Source organism: Gobio gobio (assembly GCF_949357685.1).
Source record: "Gobio gobio genome assembly, chromosome: 12".
NCBI classification, from domain to species: Eukaryota; Metazoa; Chordata; class Actinopteri; order Cypriniformes; family Gobionidae; genus Gobio; species Gobio gobio.
Window position 1 is genome coordinate 19,359,256 of NC_137105.1, and position 22,419 is coordinate 19,381,674.

A 22,419-nucleotide genomic window follows, 5' to 3' on the forward strand; every position below is an offset into this window, starting at 1 on the left:
TTCTTATAATCCATTACAGTGTACAAAACAATCGTCGCAAAATGGCAGCAGCTGCATTTTTTTGAAACATGAGAGAGCAAGTCTGTGATACCGGATGACATAATTAAATAACTGTAGCCTACTCAAAATATTGATTTAAGTTTTCATATTTTATAAGCTCACTAAACGCAAAACTTCCGTGAGGAAAAAAACGTTCCTAGCAAGCTAAAGGGCAAACTGTTATACGGATAAGCTTGTATTATCAGTTTTTAACGGTTGTTATCGGGGTATAACGTACCGACGTATGGCGCGATTGACCAATCAGAATCAAGTATTCCACAGAGCTGTTTGCTACAATGTGCTATTCAGTTGTTAAGTCTGACGTCACACGGCAGCACTTCCGGGTCCAAACGCTCTATCTCATTCTAGAAGAAAAACAACAAACGGTGCTAATATACACACACAATGTGGTGTAATACTACAATAAAAATTATAATCATAACCTTTATCTCCATACCAAAATTCCAGTAATTCAGACAGTGATTCATCTTTTATAAATCGTTAAAATAATAATGTCTGTGACGCTGTGAGCACAGAGACTGTTGTGAAGACTGAAAGTATTTAAAATGTTTAAGTTTTTAAAATGTTTGATGTTTAATATGAATAAATAGCACTCATAAACGGCCACCGATGGCATTCTCAAGTGAAACGAGTTGAGGCTTGGACCCAGAAATGGCGTTCCTTACGTCACGACTTAACAAGCGGATAGGTTTTAAGGACCTACATTGGATGAATATGATATTCATTAATTGCAATACGTAACATGTTGACCGACAGTTACCGTTCTTATCATTAGCTGGTTTGATTACATCATGGCATTAAGATTTTTTGATATTAAGAAACTATAATTTAATGGACAGAGACAAACTGACCTTAACTAGACAGACATTGCCGTCAGATCACAAAGAGTAAACTTGGCCTTCATTGAACAAGGAGGACAGATGTCCAAGTCAATTACCAACGACAAAATCTTAAACAGCAGTGGCAAGACTGACGGTTGAGCCATTTTGACCTCTACTTTCTGACCCTCTCTATCTCACATCAGACATACAGAAAACAAATACAGAGTGAGATAGTTGGCAAACCTTTATTATGGTCTGTTTTCAGATTAAACATCTTGTTAAAAGTCCAGTTACAAAATTATTTTTTAATCTAGTGGTGGTTTTATGTTGATCTTAAATGAGAAATATGTGTCAGTTATATCTTGCTAACTAACATTCACTCATATTTATAACTATAACTTTTAAACAGTTGAACAAAGTAAAGCCACTCTAAGATATTGCTGGATGGCAGAGGCAGGCTAAATACACATACTTTGTGCAGATATCAACATAAATAAATAATTTTTTTAATAAAAATAAACACAAATAAGTTTAGACATTCACGTTTTTTTTATACATAACTTAATGGTGATTAATCACAATTAAATCACAGAAAAAAAATGTGTAATTAATCTAGTTAATGTTAAAAACCCTTAATTTTTCATATATTTTATAATGTAATAATTTCACAGTTAATCTCCAGAAACAACATAAAGAAATTATATTTTAAATGCTTGTTTAATGGCATCTTTTTATAGTATTTTAGGGTAGTATTTTAATAATTTATTTAGTGAATAATTAGTCCAGTTTAGTGTGGACATTTAGTCCAGTAATTACTTTTGTTCTTTACATTAATGACATCATAAGTGGTTACTGTCACTTTAAGATCTGCCGCTGCTGCACATGAAGCGGATCTCGCATGCGTCTCATTTCCTCACAACTCTTTACGTTAATTTAAGACGTCATTTAACCCATTTAGGACTGCTCTTATGAGGATACTCGACAAAACGGACATTTTGGCATAATTGCGTGTGTTGCTGTTTGTTCAAGCGCAAAAGAGAAAATGGTGCATTGTACGTCTTTATGTGCGTTGTGTGTCACAGACAGCGTTTTCTTTGTCTTCTCGCTCGTGAATGGTTTTAAAGCATTTGTATGAATAAAAGCGTGTTCATATATTGTAATGCTAGCCAAAGAAAGTCAGAAAAAAACGGATGCTGCATTAAATATTTACCACCTCCTTGACCATCTTCTCCTCCCATTTCTACAAGTGATGCTTGATTCAATTCCCTGTGTTGGTCCTGCGCAGATATCAACACCGCAACTGGGTTGTAAGTTGCCAGGTTGATGTCACAAATGGGATGAAATTTGTATGATGTGTAGATTGTGTGAGTAGGATGCGTTTCACACAAGATCTGGCAACCTTGGAATAATATATTGAGGTGATTGTTCATATAACGAGGTTTGGGCCATACAAATTACTGCACGATCCCAGACGAGGAATAGGGTCTTATCTAGCCAAACCATCAGTCATTTAAAAATAAATAAATAAAATGTATATACTTTTTAAAGTTCATCTTGCGCCACTCAGCGCCACGAATTACGTAATCACGTTGGAAAGGTCACGCTAGGCAGAAGTACCACCCTGTTTACAAAGCGCACGTGCGAAGACTAATACAAACATATGTTTTCCTCTAAAATCTTCATTTCTTTTCGAATGAAGAAAGAAAGACGAACACTTTGGATGAGATAGGGTGAGATCAGGAAATGTTCATTTTGAAGTGAACTAATCCCCAAATTCATGTGCGTGAACGTGACGTGTTGTGAATCAGGCGGCGATTTTTCGTGAGTTCTCCTGTGCATAGCCCTGTAGGCTATATATTTATATTTGTGGCTAAACAGGCATCTGGCTACACCATAGTATTACAGATAATTTTGCTTTATTTTTTCCAAATATATAAATAGAGAGAGAGAGAGAAATGGTCCATAATTTATATTGTTTAGTAACACAAAATCCCCTCAAAATAACATTAAAAACCTTGTTGAAATGAAATATAGTGCATTCATTTCATAAAAAAGAAATTAATATAAGATTAAGCCGGTCTCCAGTCTGTTTTGACCGTGAGCAACACAAGTGTGACTCCCAATTGAACAATACCAGAGGGTTAAAAAAATTAAGGATTCCTACTCATAAAGAGCCATTTCAATCCAATTAAATTTTTTTTTTTTTTTTTTTTATAGCAGATTATAACTTGAAACGTCTTTGTCTCAAAACTTTATTTTTCAGGCCTGAAATTTTGAAATTCCCTGATATTTCCAGGTTTTCTATAATCGTGGAGGCCCTGTTTCTTCTTAGAGAACAACCATGGAAAGCCAATACTTTAAGGTAAGTGCCTAGAAATTAACCTTCAAAAACAGTCCTATCCTTCCAAAAAAAAATGAAAATCCCTTCAAATCCATTTTACAAAGTGCAGGCAACTGATGGATTGATATATATTATTATGACTGTTATGTGATTGTGATGACTCGGAGAGGCGGATGCGCTTTCCATCCTGCATCCCTGCGGCTCCAGGTGCAGAGTCCCGCCCCTAATTTCTGCAATGTGACGCTAGGCTCACTCAGCGCTCCACAGTCTTGCCTGGTCACCGGGAAAAGCGTTTGGAAGGCAGCTTCAGTAGTCATCCAGTCTGGAGTGCGCATGCGCGGCGCTGCAGCGGTGTTTCCGCGTTGAGTGGAGAGGAGTACTAGGGAGCAAGAGAGAGAGAGAGAGAGAGAGAGGATAGAGGGAATTTGAGACGCAGCGGGACGCCGAGTCAGAATAAACGGACACCCCACAAACGCTAATAAAAAAAATCAAATAAAAATCAACGCTCACAACTGAAGCCTTTAGCCATGGAGGATACGGTGAAAAACACTTTAAAATGTGAGGTTTAAAGAGAGGTGCTGCAGAAACGAGCGAGAGCGGCTTTCCCCCTCATCATCCACGGCTGATCTCGACTCATGTGCTCCCGTCCTCCTCCGTCACTCGCACCGGAGCGAAAAATGAAGAAGTTTAATATCCGCAAGGTGCTGGACGGCTTGACGGCCGTGTCGTCCCCTTCTCCATCCCCGCAGCTCGGAGCCAAGGAGAACGAGCTCATCCCGGAGACGCTCCAGTCTGAACACTTCCAGCTCTGCAAGGTGGGGAAGCTTTCAAGTGAATGTGTAACGTCACCTGATGTGGCTTTTTCTGTAATAAAGCGAGTGCTTTTTCCTCACGCAAGTACCACTTAGTGCATGCTGTTTAACACTTTATCCACAGACTTATAGAATACAGGTAACGTTTGCCTTTTCTGGTTGGTAGATGTGATGCATCAGAACGTTGTAATGGAGAAAAAAAGCATTTTGTATCTGAATGGGAGCGTTATGATGTCAGTCGTTTTTTTTTTATTACTGCAAATAACAAACCATTGTACCATTGTAGTGCCCAATATCGTTTGGTTGCGCAGCAATGGAATGTATTTTTTATTTATTTATTTTTTTACACATTAAAACGCTCCTATATGTTAGGCTATACACATTGTACTGTCATACTCTGCCCCCTCAAACCAATACGAAATCGTTTTTTTTTTTTTTTTTTTTCACAAGCTGTGCGTGGAAAGAGCTGACTCTGTGTTTGGAAAATGCGCACAAATGCGTAAAATATTCATGCGTGACACAGAGATTCTTTTTATAACCACGCGGCTGATTTTGCTGTTCATATCTTCCGTTTTACCTTTATAGTGTTCAGTGTTAAACATGCTACTTTATTGAAGCGGCCGAATCATGTGTGGTTATAGAATGAAGCTGTGATGTTTGAGTGGAGGGAAGGAGGGAGGGAGGGATAAACAACCCATTTCTTGCGTAATCTACTGTGCAGGGATTAACATTTCATTTGCAATGCTGGGGTTTTCTTTTAAACCCTACACCATTTTTTTTTTATTATTATCCCTAAACCCTTTTAACCCTAAACCATCATAGGTGCCCTGAATGTTGTCTAGGTTGGTTTTGTGACAAGGCTAGTGTGTCCAATGTGCCTTGAATAGGCCTAGTTGAAGTGTTGGTAGGTTTAGCTACCCTCTCTGAATTAGATCTGGCAGCACAATGCATGGAGTTAATAGTTCTCAGTGAGAAATCTGTGGAGGTTTCTCTCTTCTTCTGTGATATTAGATTATGAGCCCACACACGTGACGATATTGCAGATGTGATTGGCACATTGATTCATCTCAGTGATTCACTGTTCACTAAACCGAGTCAACATTGTTGCAGGTTACCTTACCTCGTTATGACAGTAGGTGGCGACAAGTGCATTTTATGTAATAAGTGAGTCATTGAATCAATTACTCAACCAATTCATTTGTACAGAGTTGTTCACAAATCTCCTATATTCAAATTAGCGTGTCTACAGATCTGCTGTGACTTAAAAAAAAGACAAATGACAGCATAACAGTCACTTTATCCTCCATTTAGTCGATTGCTAGACAGTTAAGATAATGAAAAAAAATACTACAATAATAATCTAAATATATTTACAATAATGTTGCATTGTTTTCAGCAGATAATCACGAATTACAGCCCAGTTAATTTAGTACATTCATAAAGGAGAGGTCTCGTTCAGTCTGAACTTTGACTTGTTCAATGAAGGGGGCATGTTCTTTCAGTGCTTCCAACCAATGAAACACTCCTTCACAGCCTGCACTCGAATGCTATTTGCTTGTGCTGTTGTCAGTCTTTGAAGGCAGAAAAAAACGCGCTTAGGTCCCGATCAGACAGAACATGTTTTTCAGGTTTGAAAACGCTGCGTTTTTTTATTTGTTGCTAGGCAACCCCCGAATCAGCTGTGCTGCAAGGTTACCGTCACCACAATGGAAGGCCCACCTCTCCATTCATTCAATTGGACAAAAAAAAAACGTGATTGAAATTCGGCAGATTTTTTTTTCAACTTTGGGCGCTCAGAGTGCTTCTACAAAAATGAGAGGCGCAGCAGGCGGTTAAAATGCAAGGCGCCCGGGGCGCATAAACAGGGCGTAAAATGCTCACTGCCAATAGAAAACTATTTACAAAAGGTTAGACATATTATGTCTATGGACAAAACCATTCAAACTCTTTTTGTTAACTGGCAAGCAGCATTAGCAGCTCATCTTCTTCTTTGTCTACTTACTACTTCTTCGTCGTATCAATGTGTGCTCGGCAAGACCGTTTTGTGCTTAAGCGCCACCAAGTCGTGTTTTACTGTCGTTTCAGCAGCTCCAGGCACGTGAACAAAAGCGCTGATCTCATTGGTCGGCCAGTTTTTAACGCGCCGCGTCAAAATAAAAAAAACAAACCCGAGGAGTTTTTTTTTTTAAATTACGCTTTTACGCCTGCCGTTTTGCATGTCGGTGTGTACACTCACATTGACGCCCTTTGTTTAGTCATGAGACGTTAAACGTTGGCGATAAACGCGCATGAAAATCGTCCCGGTGTGAACAGGCCTTTAGAGGGGTGCAGGTATGACGTCACTTTGTAGGCCAACTGGCAGTTAGCATCACGCTGGTTCCCTCGAGAAAAACCCAATAGGAATTTCCCATAGGCTTTTGGATTATCACTAAAAACAAGCTCTGTGATCGACTAAAGTTTATGGTACTTGCACATTTTGTCCATCAAGATAATTATCACATTATCATCATAACTTTTATGAATTTTGAAGTCTAAATGCAGTGGCCAGAAGAAAAAAGCTATATATGGACTACACCACGGTCCCACAAATTCAACGTCACCATCACTAAGCTTCCAACAACTCTTCCAGTTTTTATATAAACAACATTTTTCCAGAAAGTTCGAGTCAGAATCGTTTTATAAGCATAATGAGAATGAGGCTGTAAAAGCAGACTGAGTTTACCTTTTCGGCGTGATGACATTTAATCTCCTCGACAGCCTCTGTAGTCCCATTTAGCCACTTGTTTCAAGACATATCATGAGTGGGGTAATACAGATGTATTTTATGTCTTAGAATAAAACGTGAAAGTGTCTTGAGCTTGTGTTCACCACAGACCTTATTTCAGCCATTCAACCAAAACCCCATTCAAAAAATTGACTTCAGGATGAGAGAACCGGAAGTGCTAAAATGCTAACTCGCTTCTGCGTTTTGGCCTACAAAGTAATGTCATACCTGCACCACGCCTGAATCCTCCTGACAAACGGCATCTAATAATTAATTTATGGAGAATTTTTTCAAATCCATTCCACATGTAATATTTTCCAGAACATGGTATTATCTTTAATGATGCTTTAATCCAGGGCTTAATGATTTTTGAAGAGAGTTTTGGAAAATGTTGACGTAAGAGTTCAGTTCTTAGAAAAATGGTCATGAACTATGTCGACCACTCTGTTTACCACTCTCTAATTAACGTTAATCATTTGTGACGAGGTTACATGAGTGTATTCACACTGGCTTTGGTCTTTTTGTCAAGACTAAATTAAATAGACTTTTATGAACGCTGGATTAGTTTTAATATTTAATTCATAATTACTGAAAAGAAAAATGAGAGTGAAGCTTGTTGCTGCTGCACAGCTCACCGACAGGTACCCGTCTCTGTGAGCACCGCTTACGTAACCCGCTTATTTAGTCACTAAACAAACATACAGAGACAGAGGCAGTGTCTGAAACCTTAGTAAGCTGCCTGACTAGACAGCATTATAGGTGCTTCTTTGATGCTCAGAAATGCTATCTATGTAGGCACCCGCTAGGATTTAAAACAATCAGAGAGAGAGAGAGAGCGAGAGAGAGACGGAGAGAGAGAAGATGACAGCTGTTAAGCAGAGGCCAGTGCTATAAACCTGTAGCCACCATTGTTGTTCTCTGGATACAATGCAGCAAGGTCTCTGTTCTCACTGCCTGTTGTTTTTGTCTATCTTTAGAACATCAGGGTTGTTCGAGCAATTCAAAGGCCTGGGCATTAAAATAGTTGGAAATATTCAGTTGAAACTGATATTGAATTGATATTGAATTGTCCCTGAAGGGAAGTTTGACTCTGTGGTGCTGCACAAATATCCGATGATTTGTCACTCTCCTTCAAATCCTTCAAAGAACGCAAATAATAATACCATATGAAATATTTTGAATTGCTTTTATTTTTATAGTTTCAGTTCAATTTTTGTTTAGTTTTTAGTAAATATTTATTTGGTCTTTAAAAAAAAAAATCTATTTAGCTCTATTTTAGTTTTAGTCATTTTAGTAGGCTATTTAAACGTTTTATTTTCGTTTAAGTTTTATAAGTTGTTTCTTTTATTTAATATTTTATTTTATCATTATTTCAATTACTGAAAATGATTTCTAATCATTTTAGTCTTCGTTAAACCAGTAACAACATCTTTTGACAGAAATAATTTATACATTTCTCAATAGTTTGTCATGTAATATTTATTAATTCAACCTAAAATGGGATCTAATTTTAGTCAGTAAACCATTTAACATTTTAATTGACTAAAATTGCAAAATTAATATTAAATATAATAATATAATATAATTAAATATATTCATATAATAAATCCATCGATAATTATGTGTAAAACATCTTGTCACATTAAATTGATGAAACATTAATCATAAGAAAGAATAGATAAATAAATAATTAAAATAAATACATTGTAAAATATAATTCAAATATCTTATAAAATACATTGTAAAATTTTAAATAGTTTAATTGCTGACTCAAATGTTGAAGTTAATATCTATAGTGGTTATGCCACTAAACTTTACATCATGTGTTTTTTAAAACTTTTTTTCTCTTCTGATTTGATTCTCAGACTGTGCGCCATGGCTTCCCCTATCAACCGTCCTCTATGGCATTCGACCCTGTCCAGAAAATCCTTGCCATCGGGACTCAGAGCGGAGCTTTGCGATTGTATCCTTTTTTACAAAGGAAATTAAACAATGTGTGCTCTTTTTCAGGTGCACAGTGAACCTGTCAGTAAGTATTTCATTTCTTTATCAGTTGTGTTATCAGGTGTAGGCTGTTACTACTTTTGTGTTTATGGATTGTCATTATTAAGCTTGTGACAAATTCATTGGGACATGAATGGCCTTCTGTTAGTTTTGCCTTTCAGAAATGTGACTACATTATGCTGCACCACAACATAACAAGCTTCATCTGCTTTAAAGGGATGCCAGTTGTTGCGCTTAACTGAGTTGATCCGCTGTCATGGCTTGTCAGTCAGACCTGTCATAAGTCTTTTGTAAAAGGGTGTTTATTGTTACTGGATTGGGATTTAGGATCAGTAAGGCACATCAAATTAGTTCAGTGACTCTCATCACCCAAATTATGGAATCCTAGTGTATAAAGTCAGTTATTAATTATACCGAACAAGTCAATAAGGTCTATTCCCACCTCAGAGACTGTAAAGAACTTCCTTTCTAATCAAAATCTCCATTCACACTCTGTATTCAAATAGATGGCCTTTGATTTTAAAATGAATCTCCACGTTCTCTGATTCTTTCGTACACGTTCACAGTCAGTGATGCTCTAATTGAAAATATTTCTTCTGCCGTCACTACAGAATAATTTGCTGTCAGTCAGGTCGGAAGAAGAGCTCGCTTGACGCCGCCCTTTGTCAGATGTTGAATGGTACTGGTGGAAGTTGATGCATTCGGCGGCTCTTCAGAGAACAGCCTCTTTAGAAACTGATCGTCTTTGCTCTCTGAGGATATCGGTGTTACTTAGCCCCTTTGAGCGACTGTGATCAGATAAATGTTGGCTGCCGTGAGATGAGGGCAAATGAAAATCTCCCTAAGAGACTCCAAATTGCGATTAGTGCAACCGTCCTTTCTTTCTTTTGTCACGTCTCATCCCGAGCTTTCGGCAATGCAAAAGGAATCTTAGGATTCAGCTGAATGCATTGGTATGAATGAAGTCTTACCTTTGATTTTGTGAACGACTTTGTTTGCTGTTATACCATAATAAACTACAGAGCATCTGAGGTCTGATTTTTGAGTTAGTTGACAAATCTGGGCCTGTGTCTAGCAAACCTGTGACTGACTTTGGATATGTTGATTTTTCTGGATATGGTACAAATTGTATTTGCAATGTGATTCATATTTGTAAATATTTTATGTAAATGAACATGTACATTTCCATGTGTTTGGATAGACACTGAACGGCACAGATTGTAAGGCCTTGTAGGTACACTGCTACACTGCAAAAAAAACTTTTTCTACATGCAGGTTTAAAAAAAAAAAAAAATTAAAACTTTTATTGAGCAAGGATAAGGGATTAAATGGATCGTAGTTGATCCGTGATCCATACGGACCTGGCCCCACGGTTCAGCACGCATGTGATTTGTGGATTAATTGCAAAGTTTAACCATCATAGTGAAAGTTTGTCATTTGCACGTTGTCTTTCCAATTTACACATTCACGTGATTTTAAACCATTCGAGCGCAAGAGGCAGAAGAACATTTTCAGAGAGGCGTATGTTTCTGATAGTGTGCGGACACCTCATTGATTCCTCTTTTGCATCTCCTTGCACTTGAACGGACACATAAATACAAAATTATGACAAAATGCCCATCTCTGCACGTATTCTCATGAACACAGTGGGTTATATTTTGTGTGAATGTAAACAGTTGAGAAAGAAATCGGATGTGGTCAGTATTGGATCTGTGCATTAGGTCTTAAAGTGACAGCTGATACCTGATACCTGCTGCAGCCTGTCATTCATGTTAATCAAACAACAAAACACAGCTTTAAAGGGGTGATGAATTGAGAAATCAAATTTCTTTTGATATATAAAAGGTCATGGTAATATAAGAATACCCTGTACGTTTCAGAGCTGAAAACTTCCTTGTTAGTCAAAGAAAAGTTTTATTGACACCAGGCCCAGAAAAACGATTGATTTCAGAATGTGCCCGGCTATGACGAGAGCGTGTAGTGAAACACCGCCTCAACAGAAAAAGAACAACGCCTGATTCTGTAGCCCTGCCCACCGACTCGTGCCACTAATGACAGTTAAGAGCAGCATAGAGCTAAACAGCATCGAATCAGTAAACATACCACATAATCTTTTCGGATTCCAATATTTTGAATGCATGGATGAACTTTATTTTTAATGAATATCTAGCTCATGTGGGGAAGACATTGCACGTATGTTCATTTAACCACGGAGTCATTTGTAAACAAGAGACTGGATTTGCAGACAGAATGAGATTACATGAACGAATGAAGCAGCACACTAATGTGAGTAAAACATGTTTTTTTTATATGTGGTAGTATTGCATTGTTACAGATCGTTTGATATCTATGGATTATGTGTACGTGTCTAACAGAACATACCTTAGCACGCTGTCACAGGCTGGAGAATACTTTATTTGTGGTGTTCTTGGTTCATTACTGTCTTGATGTGCGTTGTTCACTCTCTTGACTCGATATATGAAGGCGTGCGGTTTGCGGTTATATTCATCGATCAGGCGGGCAAAGTAACGTTAATAAAAAATATTCCAATCAATCGCGGGTGGATGAGAGATGAATCATTGTGTTTGTTTGATAAAGACATTTTGCAAGCCCTGGCTGTGGGCTGGCCGATTCATTCCGGTTGCTGTTTGCCACACGCTGTCACTGACAGGGGGAGCAGAAGCTCATTATATATGCAAATCTTATCCAATCCTAGCCGAGGGCGTTTACTTCCAAGTCTTCAGGGCGTCACGCCCATCAAAACTGAGCGTGTCTTGAGAGAGCCTCAAAACCAGGTCAGAAAATAGCCTATTACTTATTCATTATGATGTTTTTGAATGTAAAAACCACGCGAACGCAATAAATTGACCTCAGACAACAGTATACAATTTTTTAAAAAGCCAGTTAACAAAAACGAATCTTTGTTAATATTTAATTTATACAGTGAACACCAGTGTTTTCCATTTATTAACTAGATTGTGTCTAATCTGTCCTGCCACAGTTTCATGAGGAACCAAAGATATATTTAAAGGGGTGGTTGATTTCACTTTTTTAACAGTAGTTAGTGTGTAATGTTGCTGTTTGAGCATAAACATCTGCAAAGTTATAACGCTCCCTGCCCCCAGGAACATGCAACAAAGAAGGTGAGGCCCTGTTGATAAGAGGAAGAGTTTTGTAGTAGAGCACATTTATGAGTCTGTAACATTTATCGCAATACAGTACGTAACACAAATGCAATAGCATATCATAAAAGCAAGATGACAACATAAGTTATAACCGTAATTGAACTAAACTATACCTGTTCTATCTTTATGCTTCTATTATCTGGCTCTGTAGGCATTTTACAACAGTTTTATTAATTAAAAGCGATTTGTACATTATCATGACAGAATATACTAATCAATGACTTGAAGATACATACATAAATATTCATCAACTAACCATTCAGAAACGTTCTGTTGCATTCTACATGTTGTCACTTCTTCTTGAGTCTCTCCATCATTGTCCGACTCTGGTTTGAACAAAAAAGGCTGAACAGTTTCGGACATTGGCAGTGCGTTTCTGCTTGAGGTAATCGGAGCTGCTTAACACAAGCTCTTGAAGCTCCGCCCTCTTCCTGAAAGGGGCCGGGGAGCAGCAGATAATTTGCATTTAAAAGGACACACAAAAACAACGCATTTTAGCTCACCCTCAAAAAGTGACAATTTTAACATGCTATAAAAAAATTCTGTGGGTTATTTTGAGCTAAAACTTCACATAAACACTCTGGGGACATCAGAGACTTAATTTACATCTTGTAAAAAGGGGCATTATAGGTCCTCCTTTAAAGGGGTCATGAATTGAGAAATCAACTTTCCCCTTTGATATATAAAAGGTAATGGTAATATAAGAATATCCTGTAAGTTTCAGAGTTGAAAAGTTCCTTGTTAGTCAAATAAAAGCTTTTATTGACTGCTTGCTCAGCAAACAATCAATCTGCAAATGTGCGTCCCCGTGACGTCAGAGTGCAGTGAAACACCGCCTCAAGACGAATGCCTAATTCTGTAGCCCCGCCCACAGAATAGATAAATAACAGGCCTACGTGGAGCTTAACCGGATTAAACTTCCAAACAATTAAGATGCCATAAGCTTCCTTTGGATTCCAAAATGCATGTTTGAACTTTATTTTTAATGAAGATCCAGCTCACATTTGTTCGCTTCATTTCACCGGATTCGTTTGTAAACAAGAGACTGGATTTGCAGACAGGATGAGATTAAAAAACAATGCTGTGGCTTCTGGATCTGACAGGAATGATGCAACACAATTATGCGAGTACATTTTTTTTTTTATGTGTGATAGTATTGCATTGTTACATTTGATATCTACTGATTATGTACGTCTAACTAAACATTACTTCCACGCTATCACAGGCTTTGTATTTAAGTTGGTTCCTTGTCCTGCGATTCGTGATCAGACTAGAACATATGTAGCCTGACAAGCCAGACCCACATCAAGATGTTGGGTCTGGAAACTCACCATTGACAGGGCTCAATCCGAGGGGCGGGATAAACGGTTGTCTTTCAAATTCCCTCCGCACGCAATTGACCTATCGGTAAGACCCTCCCCTCGAACGCAGATGAGCCAATAGCAGTTGAGTATCAGTTGCGCTGGGACCGGAACTCGGACATCTTTGGGTTAATAATATGCAAAACTGTTATCCAATCATAGCAGTGGGCATTTACTTCCATGTCTTTAATGCGGCATGCCCATAAAAACCGAGAGTTTTAAAGAGCTAGGCTCAAAACCAGGGTATAAAATAGCCTATTACTTGTTATGATATGTAAAAATTACTTATTATGATATGTGACTTATTTGAATGTAAAAATCACGTGAACGTCATAAGTCATAACCTCAGACAACAGTATTTAAAAAAAGCCAGTTCATGACCCCTTTCAACTTTTCAAATAAAACGTCTTTAACGTCGCAGCAAAAGGGTGTGAATAAATAAGTCTGTTCGCGCTGCACTTTCAAAGCGAAGTTCACAAGTTCGCACAATCAGCTTGTGATAGTGATTTCCACCAAAATAATAGCTCAACTGCAGTTTCTGTCAAAATAAAAGCTCAAGGCCTTTTCTCTTGCAAATGTAGAAATTATAACAAAAGTATTACAATGCCCATACTGTAGCATAAAGTAAAATAATACACTTATGAAATATAAATTTTCATTTATTTTACAGTGGATTTGTTTTACAATATATGGCTATTACTGTCATAGGGATAATAATGTAAAATTAATATTATTATATTCCAATTTTGTGACTTCCTAATACACCAGTGTGAATGTAATGATGACTGAGATACTATATCACAACTAAAAAAGAATTTTAAGTCCCCTTTAAAGTTCATGTACAAGTCAATTCACCATTTTTTATCTTTGTTAAATTTGCACACTGAACATGTGTTGGAGCTCTTAATTTTGAACTTTCGAAGTGCACCAGATTGATGAATTTAACTTTAAAATTGACACATTTTTTCACCCACCACAGTCTAACAAAACCATGTGAGAAACACTGGAACGCCACAGTGTTATTTTACGTTTAGGCCTAATTATTACATTTCTGTACCTGAATACTACAATTAGACCTTACTTTATTTGTAACTTTGTTGTGTTGTATTTATCTATGCTTGTAATTAGTGTATGTTCTTACTTTATTACTGACTGTTCACTTGCCTTTAATAATATTAATAATTTAACTATTAGGCTATTCGTTTTTGATGTGATATCGAAGTACTTAAAGTGTGCTTTAAGTAATCAATGAAAGCGAAGTTATATTTTCCCCTACATTACATTTTAAAATATATTAAAGGTGCCATAGAATGAAACTTTCACTTTTGTAGCTTTTTTTGCATTGAATTAGGTTTCTGCTGTGTCTGCCAGCTCAGAAAAGCTGAAAAGAAAACATGCAGCTAGTTTGTTATAAACTGTCTGAGTTTGAAAATGTGTCCTGTTTCAATTTGTTGCCGGTTTTGACGTAACTAGCTAGTTATTTGAATATGACTTCCCCCGAGCAACATACGGAGTCTGCCCTCTTCCCAGCCGTTTTGTACACAGATAGCGAAATGGCTAACGAAGATGCTTTTCATTTTACAATGAAGCGATTCTGGAATGCGACCTGCTCTGTGTTAAAGACGAGACTAAAATGAGACCAAAATCACTTTTAGTTTAAATTTCTGTTAAAAGAACACTTATTCTATGCAAGCGGCAACCTCCCGCGGTCTCTCTTGAAGCCAACATGGAAATGACTTAACCTGCAATTCATCGTCTGGCCCCTAGGGACAGGCTCCAAAAGGGAGTCAAATCTGTATCTCCCCCATGTTAAAATGCCCAATATTACAGCAGAAAAAAATATGTTAACAGCCTGGTACAAAAAGTGGTTGTGATCTATATGGCTAATTTTACCCTTCATGACAACTGTGAGGGGGATAATTTTTTATAACTCATCCTTTTAAATTATATAAGCCTTAAAGTTCCGCATAATTAAGGGGCGTGGCCACTTGAGTGACAGATGGATTGCCACAGGCGGGCGTGGTTTCAGCAACCATGAACCTCAGCTCCACCCACGCCCCGCCTCTTTGCCCATTTTCAGTTATCCGGGAGTGACATGAGGTGACGCTCTGCCAAGATGGCCATGGCCAAAACTGCTCTTCGGAAACCTACGGGTGATGTCACGGACACTACGTCCATATTTTTTTTACAGTATATGATTCTATCCGGTGTTTTACTTAAACTTAAAAAAAGGACAGATTAATTGTGTTCTATTTTTAATTGTAAGCTTGTTTAGCGCGGTAAGTCAGTTGTGTGAGCTACTGAAATGAGCCTTACTGTGAAACAGCCAATCAGAGCACAGCTCAACATTATTATTCATGACCCTTCCAAATAAGGTAATAACAGCCCATTTCATTCTAGGGACAAATCCTAGGGTTGCAAATGGGCATGTAAAACTGTATCGGGAGTATTTTTGCCCTTACCTAAGCCACATACCTTCTATGTAGATATCAGAGAACAATTTTAAATATTGTATCAATGCATTCTATGGCACCTTTAAAATAGAAAACAGATATTTTAATATTTTACAATAATACTGTTTTTACTGTATTTTGATGAAATAAATGCTGACTTGAGCAAAACAAGCTTCTTTAAAATCAACATATAAATAGAGAAAATTGTATGCATCTTAAGTTTTCGAATTTTCTTACATTTTAATCTCCGTGCAAATGTGTGGAAATGTAAATGTAATAGAAGCACAATTAAGGTATGAAATAATACCTACTGTATGAATACTAATGAGATCACATTGGTATGTGTAGCTTATGCTACGGTGTGTATCTATTGCTGTGAGCTGCGTAGCACTGTTCAGATCTGTTTTGCAGTTGTGTACACGTCTCCCCAGTTGAGAATGACTGAAAGTGGCAGACCAAGAGACCAGAATGGCAGAATCCTGGCAAAATCATCTAGAAGATTAGAGCAGTGGAAGGGAGAGGAAAGTCTTCAGTCTCAGGCCAGCGGGCAAATGCGCTGCGATCCCAAAAGCATTCTGCTTCCCACAGCTCGCTTCAGACTGCAGAAAGTGACATGACAGTCAGATGTTAAAATATACCGCAGATAGAGCGAGAGAATGTACTTTTCAAGCTTTTGCAGTGAAGGTGAAGTGTGTAATTTCTGCGCCACCAAACCAAACCCTCCCACTGTCTACCATTGGTCGTCCAAAACATATAAGCCTACCCCCAAACTCACACCATTGGTCGAGCCAGTGTTGCTGTATTGGGCTGTTTAGCAATGTTTTGTTACACACTTATGCTTTAAACAATCTTTCATAGGTTATGAAAGCCATAAATTGTTATCAGTGGTCTGACATTTGAATAATTAAATTGCGGGTGGTGAAGTGGTGGTTATTGTGTAGTAGCAGAGAGTTTTGGGTGGTCCCTGTCTTTTGTGAATTGTATTTTCAAGCGCAGAGGGGAGAGAATGGCAGACTCATAACTCAACTAGCCTTGCGGGCCCCAAGATTGTGCAACTCGCACACAGATCTATTGATCAACCTTTCTGACGAACACACAGACATGCACAAAGTGGTGTGATGACCTCATGGTAAAGCAGATACATTTTAAATAGTCCCCCGAGTATTTGCACTTCCTCGGCAGCAGTAGACTGTGAGATTGTTGGCTGCTACGCACAAATATGTCTCCAACACTGATTGCTGACAGTCATAATCACTGTAATTTAGAATATAACCCACTATAGTCTGATCATTTTATTCACAATGATCATCTCTTCAAATTTAATGAAGGGTATTTGTTTCTAAAGAAGACGTATGTCACAATGATCAAACCTCATCCCTATTATAGGTTGCAGATTATTAAAGAGATCATGTTCAGGGCTTATAATGAACACATATAAATTATCATACAAAGATATGAAGGCTGCGTCCGAAACCTTGCAACCTCACCACCCAATCTGACAGTATTTTTATGTAAAGATCCCTTATCTTATCATAATATCACGTCTAATGATGTAGAACAAATTCAAGTGAGCTCTAGAGATAACCACGCAAATATTAAAAGACTAAAACACTTATTTCTCTGTAGAACGGAAGTCATAAGTTGCCAAAAAAGTACATTATTGACTGAATTTACTCCTGTCTGCCATTCCTTCAGATACTAATCTTATGTTTTCCACCAACCACCTAACTGCAGGCACAGGATTGTGGGTTGTCATTGGCTGTGAAGGACACATCTATGCTTTCTTCAAAAACCAAACTTTCTTCAAAAATCCTGTTAGGTAGGATGTTATGTAAATCTCTGCATACTATAGAAACTATTTCTATCTCAGAGTGAAAAAGGTCAAATAAGGAACATTTTCGTGACATACAGTATAAAGTCACAATTATTCACCATAAATGTGCAATTTTTAAAAAAGGAAATATTGTTTTGCCACGACAGGAATAAATTATATTTTAAAATATAAATGAGGTATTTATATAGCGCATTACTGCTGTACAGTCAAAGCGCTTTACAATCTTGTCTGGGGGTTTCTCCTCAACCACCACCAGTGTGCAGCATCCACTTGGATTTTGAATTATATATTAAAGTAGAACATTTATTTTAAATTGTAATTATATTTCAGAAATAAATGCAACATTGCTGAGCAATGTTAAGAAACTTCTTTCAAAAACAGAGAAAAAAATCGCGCTGAATAGAACGGCAGTATAGAGTCTCAGTTTGTACATATAAAGTTGCTATTATAAGAAATAAAGTCTCAGTATTTTTTTTATTACTCTGAGGTGGAAAGTGACTGAGGAGGCAGCATTTTTTCAGCTTATGGGCACAGCTGGAAACATCCATTGACCATTGGAAAATGGATATTGAGGAGACACACACACACACACACATAATCATCATCTACACATGATTTTTAAAGGAATCCCATCTTCTCTCTAATGACCAATAGTGGTGATGGTACACTGTTGCTGAAAATGCTGAAACTGGTGAGACTTATTAAAAGATGTGTCCCATAGTATGATTTCGCCTGAAATGTGAAATATACTAGCTGCGACATGGCTGTGTGGTTATTTGTGTGTTAGGGCTTGTGACTTGTTTCACTTTGTGTGTGAGGCATGTAGAGCTGAGCCTTACACACGCACGCACACACACACACACATACACAGACATTGCCTGAGGACGCCTATGCCACTTCTTACGTAATGCACAGGAGCGAGGCTCATCATCTGGAGAGCTTGGCAGCAGTATTTGTGTGTTAGTTTGTGCGTGTGTGTGTGTGTGCTGGGATCGGCTCAAGCAATGGAGTTTAAGTCGGTCCTCTCTGCCATAATGGCACACAGCAGCAGCCGTCTATGATTGAGTGTGTGACTGTATAACTTACTGTACTCTGTAGCTGCATGAAGGGCCACCAATTCAGAACTCAACAAATCTGATCAGATTCACCAGGCACTCTTTCCTCATTGCATTAGGTATAGAATGGTACAGGGAAGAACACAGTGCCTGGTGCTTTTTGAGGAATTATTTTACGCTCTTATTTTTCCATTAAGGGCCCTATTTTAAACATTCAAGGGCATTGTTTGAAGCGCACAGCATGTCTGAATCTACTTTTGCTAGTTTACCAACAGGAAAAATGGTCGGCGCGCCTGGCATATGGTCTAAAAGGGTTGTCCCTATTCTCGTAATGAGTCATGGGTGTGTTTTAGGCGTAACATGCAATAAACCGACTCTCATCTCCCACTCCTTTTAAAAGCCAGTTGTGCTCATGCCATGGCGGATTCACTATTTACATGGCAGAATTTGCAAGTGGAAAAACTAAACGCTCCTCCACAGAGGAATCCTTTTATTTTTAATATTTAAAAATGTGTGTACGCGCATTGTGCACCTGCCTATATGCGCATATTACTAAGTCGCCCTTTAAATAACAAAAAATACTGCGCTACTGACTTTAGACCAGGTTTTTGTTGGTCAATGCTGCAGTCTATTTCAGTTGCCTCAAAATAGCAATGTGCCAACAATGTTCCAGAAAACACCTCGTTTTTAGACCAGCACGGCATGGGCGAACAGATGGCCGCAAATACATTTGCTATTTAAACAATGTGAAAATGATAACTGCATCAGGCTGAAAATAGCTAATGTGCCGGGTGTATGATAGGGCCCATAGAGTTAGAGTTACTAGTAACTAGTCAGAGTTAAGGTTAGTCCTGTAAAATTGTGCAGGTTGCGGGCTTGTTTATGTTGACCAGACATCATGAGACCAGTTTCTAAAAAACTTGATGAAGTGCAACAGAACTGCACCCGGAAGACTTGAGATGGATTTTTAAAAGTTTGAACAAGTTTTTGACTTGACAAATAGTCTTAATGCGACGCTTATGCCAAGAGACATGCATTTTTATTCTGACAGTAATTGTCTTGAAATGTATTGTTGAAGGCAGTGAATTGGTTGGATGTGTCTGTGGTGTTTTAAATGGGATGCATTTAGTGACGCAAGTACTCGGAGAGGGTTTTAGCATATTGACAGTAACAGTTACCTTTATATTTTTAGCATGGCATGCTGTCAGTATGCTAAAAGCCCTCTCTAAGAAGTAGCATCTTTGATTTTTGTAGCCTTTAAAGCACCTGTTGCTAGTTTTATGTTTTTATGTGACTTTTATATAATATTTTATTGTATTTGCTCTCTCACAAACTCTTCAGCCATTCTTCAGTGATTTTAGGGGACAGTGTGCTGGCTCTGCATTGTTTCGGGACATTGTTTCAAGTTGACTTCTCCAGCCCATCCTAATTATACCCTCACTCAGCTCTCAAGGTCCTCACATCACTATAATGCTACTCTCGCATTAATCCGGCATTTCTGCATCTCAACATGCCCTGTCTGCATTAGGTTCACTTCAGTTCGCCCCGTCATGGCCCTGGGAATTTCAAGTCTATCAGCTCATTTTTATGCTAACCTCTTCAAAAAAGCTCCCACAATACTTGGGCTTTTTATTTTCTGCGAGGTAGAAACTGAATCGGCTCATCTGAAATGCTCCCCTTTTATTGCGCTTATCTAATATTGCAGTCCGATTCCCCCCGAGGCTTGCATGAGAAAACCTCCCAATGACAGAGACATGAAAGCTTGTGTGTGCTGGGACCTGGTCGTCATAGAATTACGGTCTTTGTGACGTTTGCTGAAAGGCTATTAAATAATTTAAAGTAAATTACATTCCTGGTACAGTCTAGGAGCATCGGCCCATCAGATAGGATGCTGGACAAAAAGAAGGGCTAAACTGGAGCAGGCTGACACCCTCATGTAAGGGCACTTGTGAGTCACCACTTTGAAGGAAAGGCTAATGGAAAAGTTGCAGAAGGATTCAATATTGTCTTCACTTTCAGAAAACAATGCCTTTCTTTGTGACGTCTCTCAAAGTTCAGACACATTCCCTTTCCATTAAGTCTAAAAGACAATAACAAATAACACAATAGCAAATTGCAGAGACGTGACACCAGTTTAGCCAGATAAACAGTGCAGATCGTTCACAAAGAACCAAATATGCAGGTCTTGCCCATTTCTTCTGAAGTTCCTCTGTCTGTTTTGCACCTGCTTGCTCCAGTCTTCCTTCCTTTCGCCGTCTGCTTCTCTCCTTTCTGTGTCTTTACCTCCTCCTCCTCCCCCATCACTGCAGTGCATTTTTGTTTCTGTCTGTGCTAAGTGGTTGCTATGCAGTTTAGAAAGTGCAGTGTTTATGGGATGCAGTTGCCAGGCGAGACAGACTCCCATTCTCTCACGGTAAACTTGGCAGAATTGTGAGTCTCTGGTGTCTTTGAGGTCACCTACCTGCTCTTTAATTACACAGAACCAGCAGAACATTGCGCTTCATTTGCTCTTTGGCAAACGCACATGTATTCCAACACTCAAATGCACAGATGAGCTCAGCATTACGTTTTCGGTGCGATAGGCGCGTGTAAAGAAGTGTCGTCCGCCCGTCTGTCAGTCACAACACACGCGATCACACACCCCAGCTTACACTTCATCACACTAACGAGGCTTCGCCGAGCTGTCTGTCAGCTGATCTCTCTCACCATCAAAGTCTGTCTTTGGCTCATTGATCTGTTTCATCACTTCAAAGAGACTTCCAGTCCCAGAGCCCTCCACCTCTTTCCTCTTCCCATTCACCCCTCCATCACTCTGTGCTATTCCAGCCCCTTCAGCCGAGCTTATCCCCTGTCAAAAACACACACACACACACACACACACACACACACACACACTTTTGCTGTGATTAGGTTTTTTGTGTCTGGATCACACCAAGTGTGTAAATGTCATGTAAAGATCATGTTTACAAAACTTCAGAAAATCATTGATCGGGCTTGTATTTTTATCTGATCAAGTAAAAAAGTAAAAATGCATTTTAAAGTTTTTAAATCATGTTAATTAGTTACCTGTAAGTTACCATACCATATATGGTGAAAAAAAATATTAGATGGAATGGAAAATGCATGTAATTTATTGAAAATAATACAAGCTTTTGAAAGTAAAAACACTAATTACCATGTATTTTACTGTGAACATCTACATTTTGTTCAACCAGTGTACTTTTATAGTGAAATATAATTAAAGTTGTTTTTCAAATCAATTCAATTCACATGTTTTTTTTTAGAAAAAATAGATCCAAGGCACTTCTTCCAGTTCAAAAAGTAAAAAAAACCTTCTTCACATCATGGCTCACATTAGAAACATTAGAAATGACTAAAACGCTACACACTGATGTATTTCGGTCATTCAGTCTTCCTCAGAGTGTGTTCCTTGATCAATTCATTTTCATTTATTTGTATAGCGCTTTTCACAATACATATAGTTTTAAATCAGCTTTACAGAAAATGCATGCGTCTATATTACAGTTTAGAGTAATTTGTTATCAGAGCTGACTGTGTCCAAGTAATGTCCATTTTTTAGAAACGTACAGTTCTAAGATAATACATATCACGCAGTTAGCTAACATCATGTATGTAATTTTAGGCAGAAGCAATAACCTCATTAATGTAATTATTACAAGTTGTGAACATAATGATTTCTAAGGAAAAATGCATAATTTACAGTGAAAA

At 38.1% G+C, this 22,419-nt stretch overlaps 1 protein-coding gene across 1 annotated transcript in view; it reads left to right on the forward strand.

Moving 5' to 3' along the window:
* Positions 1-3,541: 3,541 nt before the first annotated feature.
* Positions 3,542-22,419, forward strand: part of stxbp5a (syntaxin binding protein 5a (tomosyn)) — a 114,703-nt gene continuing 95,825 nt past the window's right edge. Inside the window, exons 1-2 of the mRNA XM_079831780.1 lie at positions 3,542-4,037; positions 8,664-8,761. Coding sequence (XP_079687906.1) covers positions 3,858-4,037; positions 8,664-8,761 — 278 coding nt within the window. The 5' untranslated portion in view covers positions 3,542-3,857. The remainder of the gene's footprint in view (positions 4,038-8,663; positions 8,762-22,419) is intronic.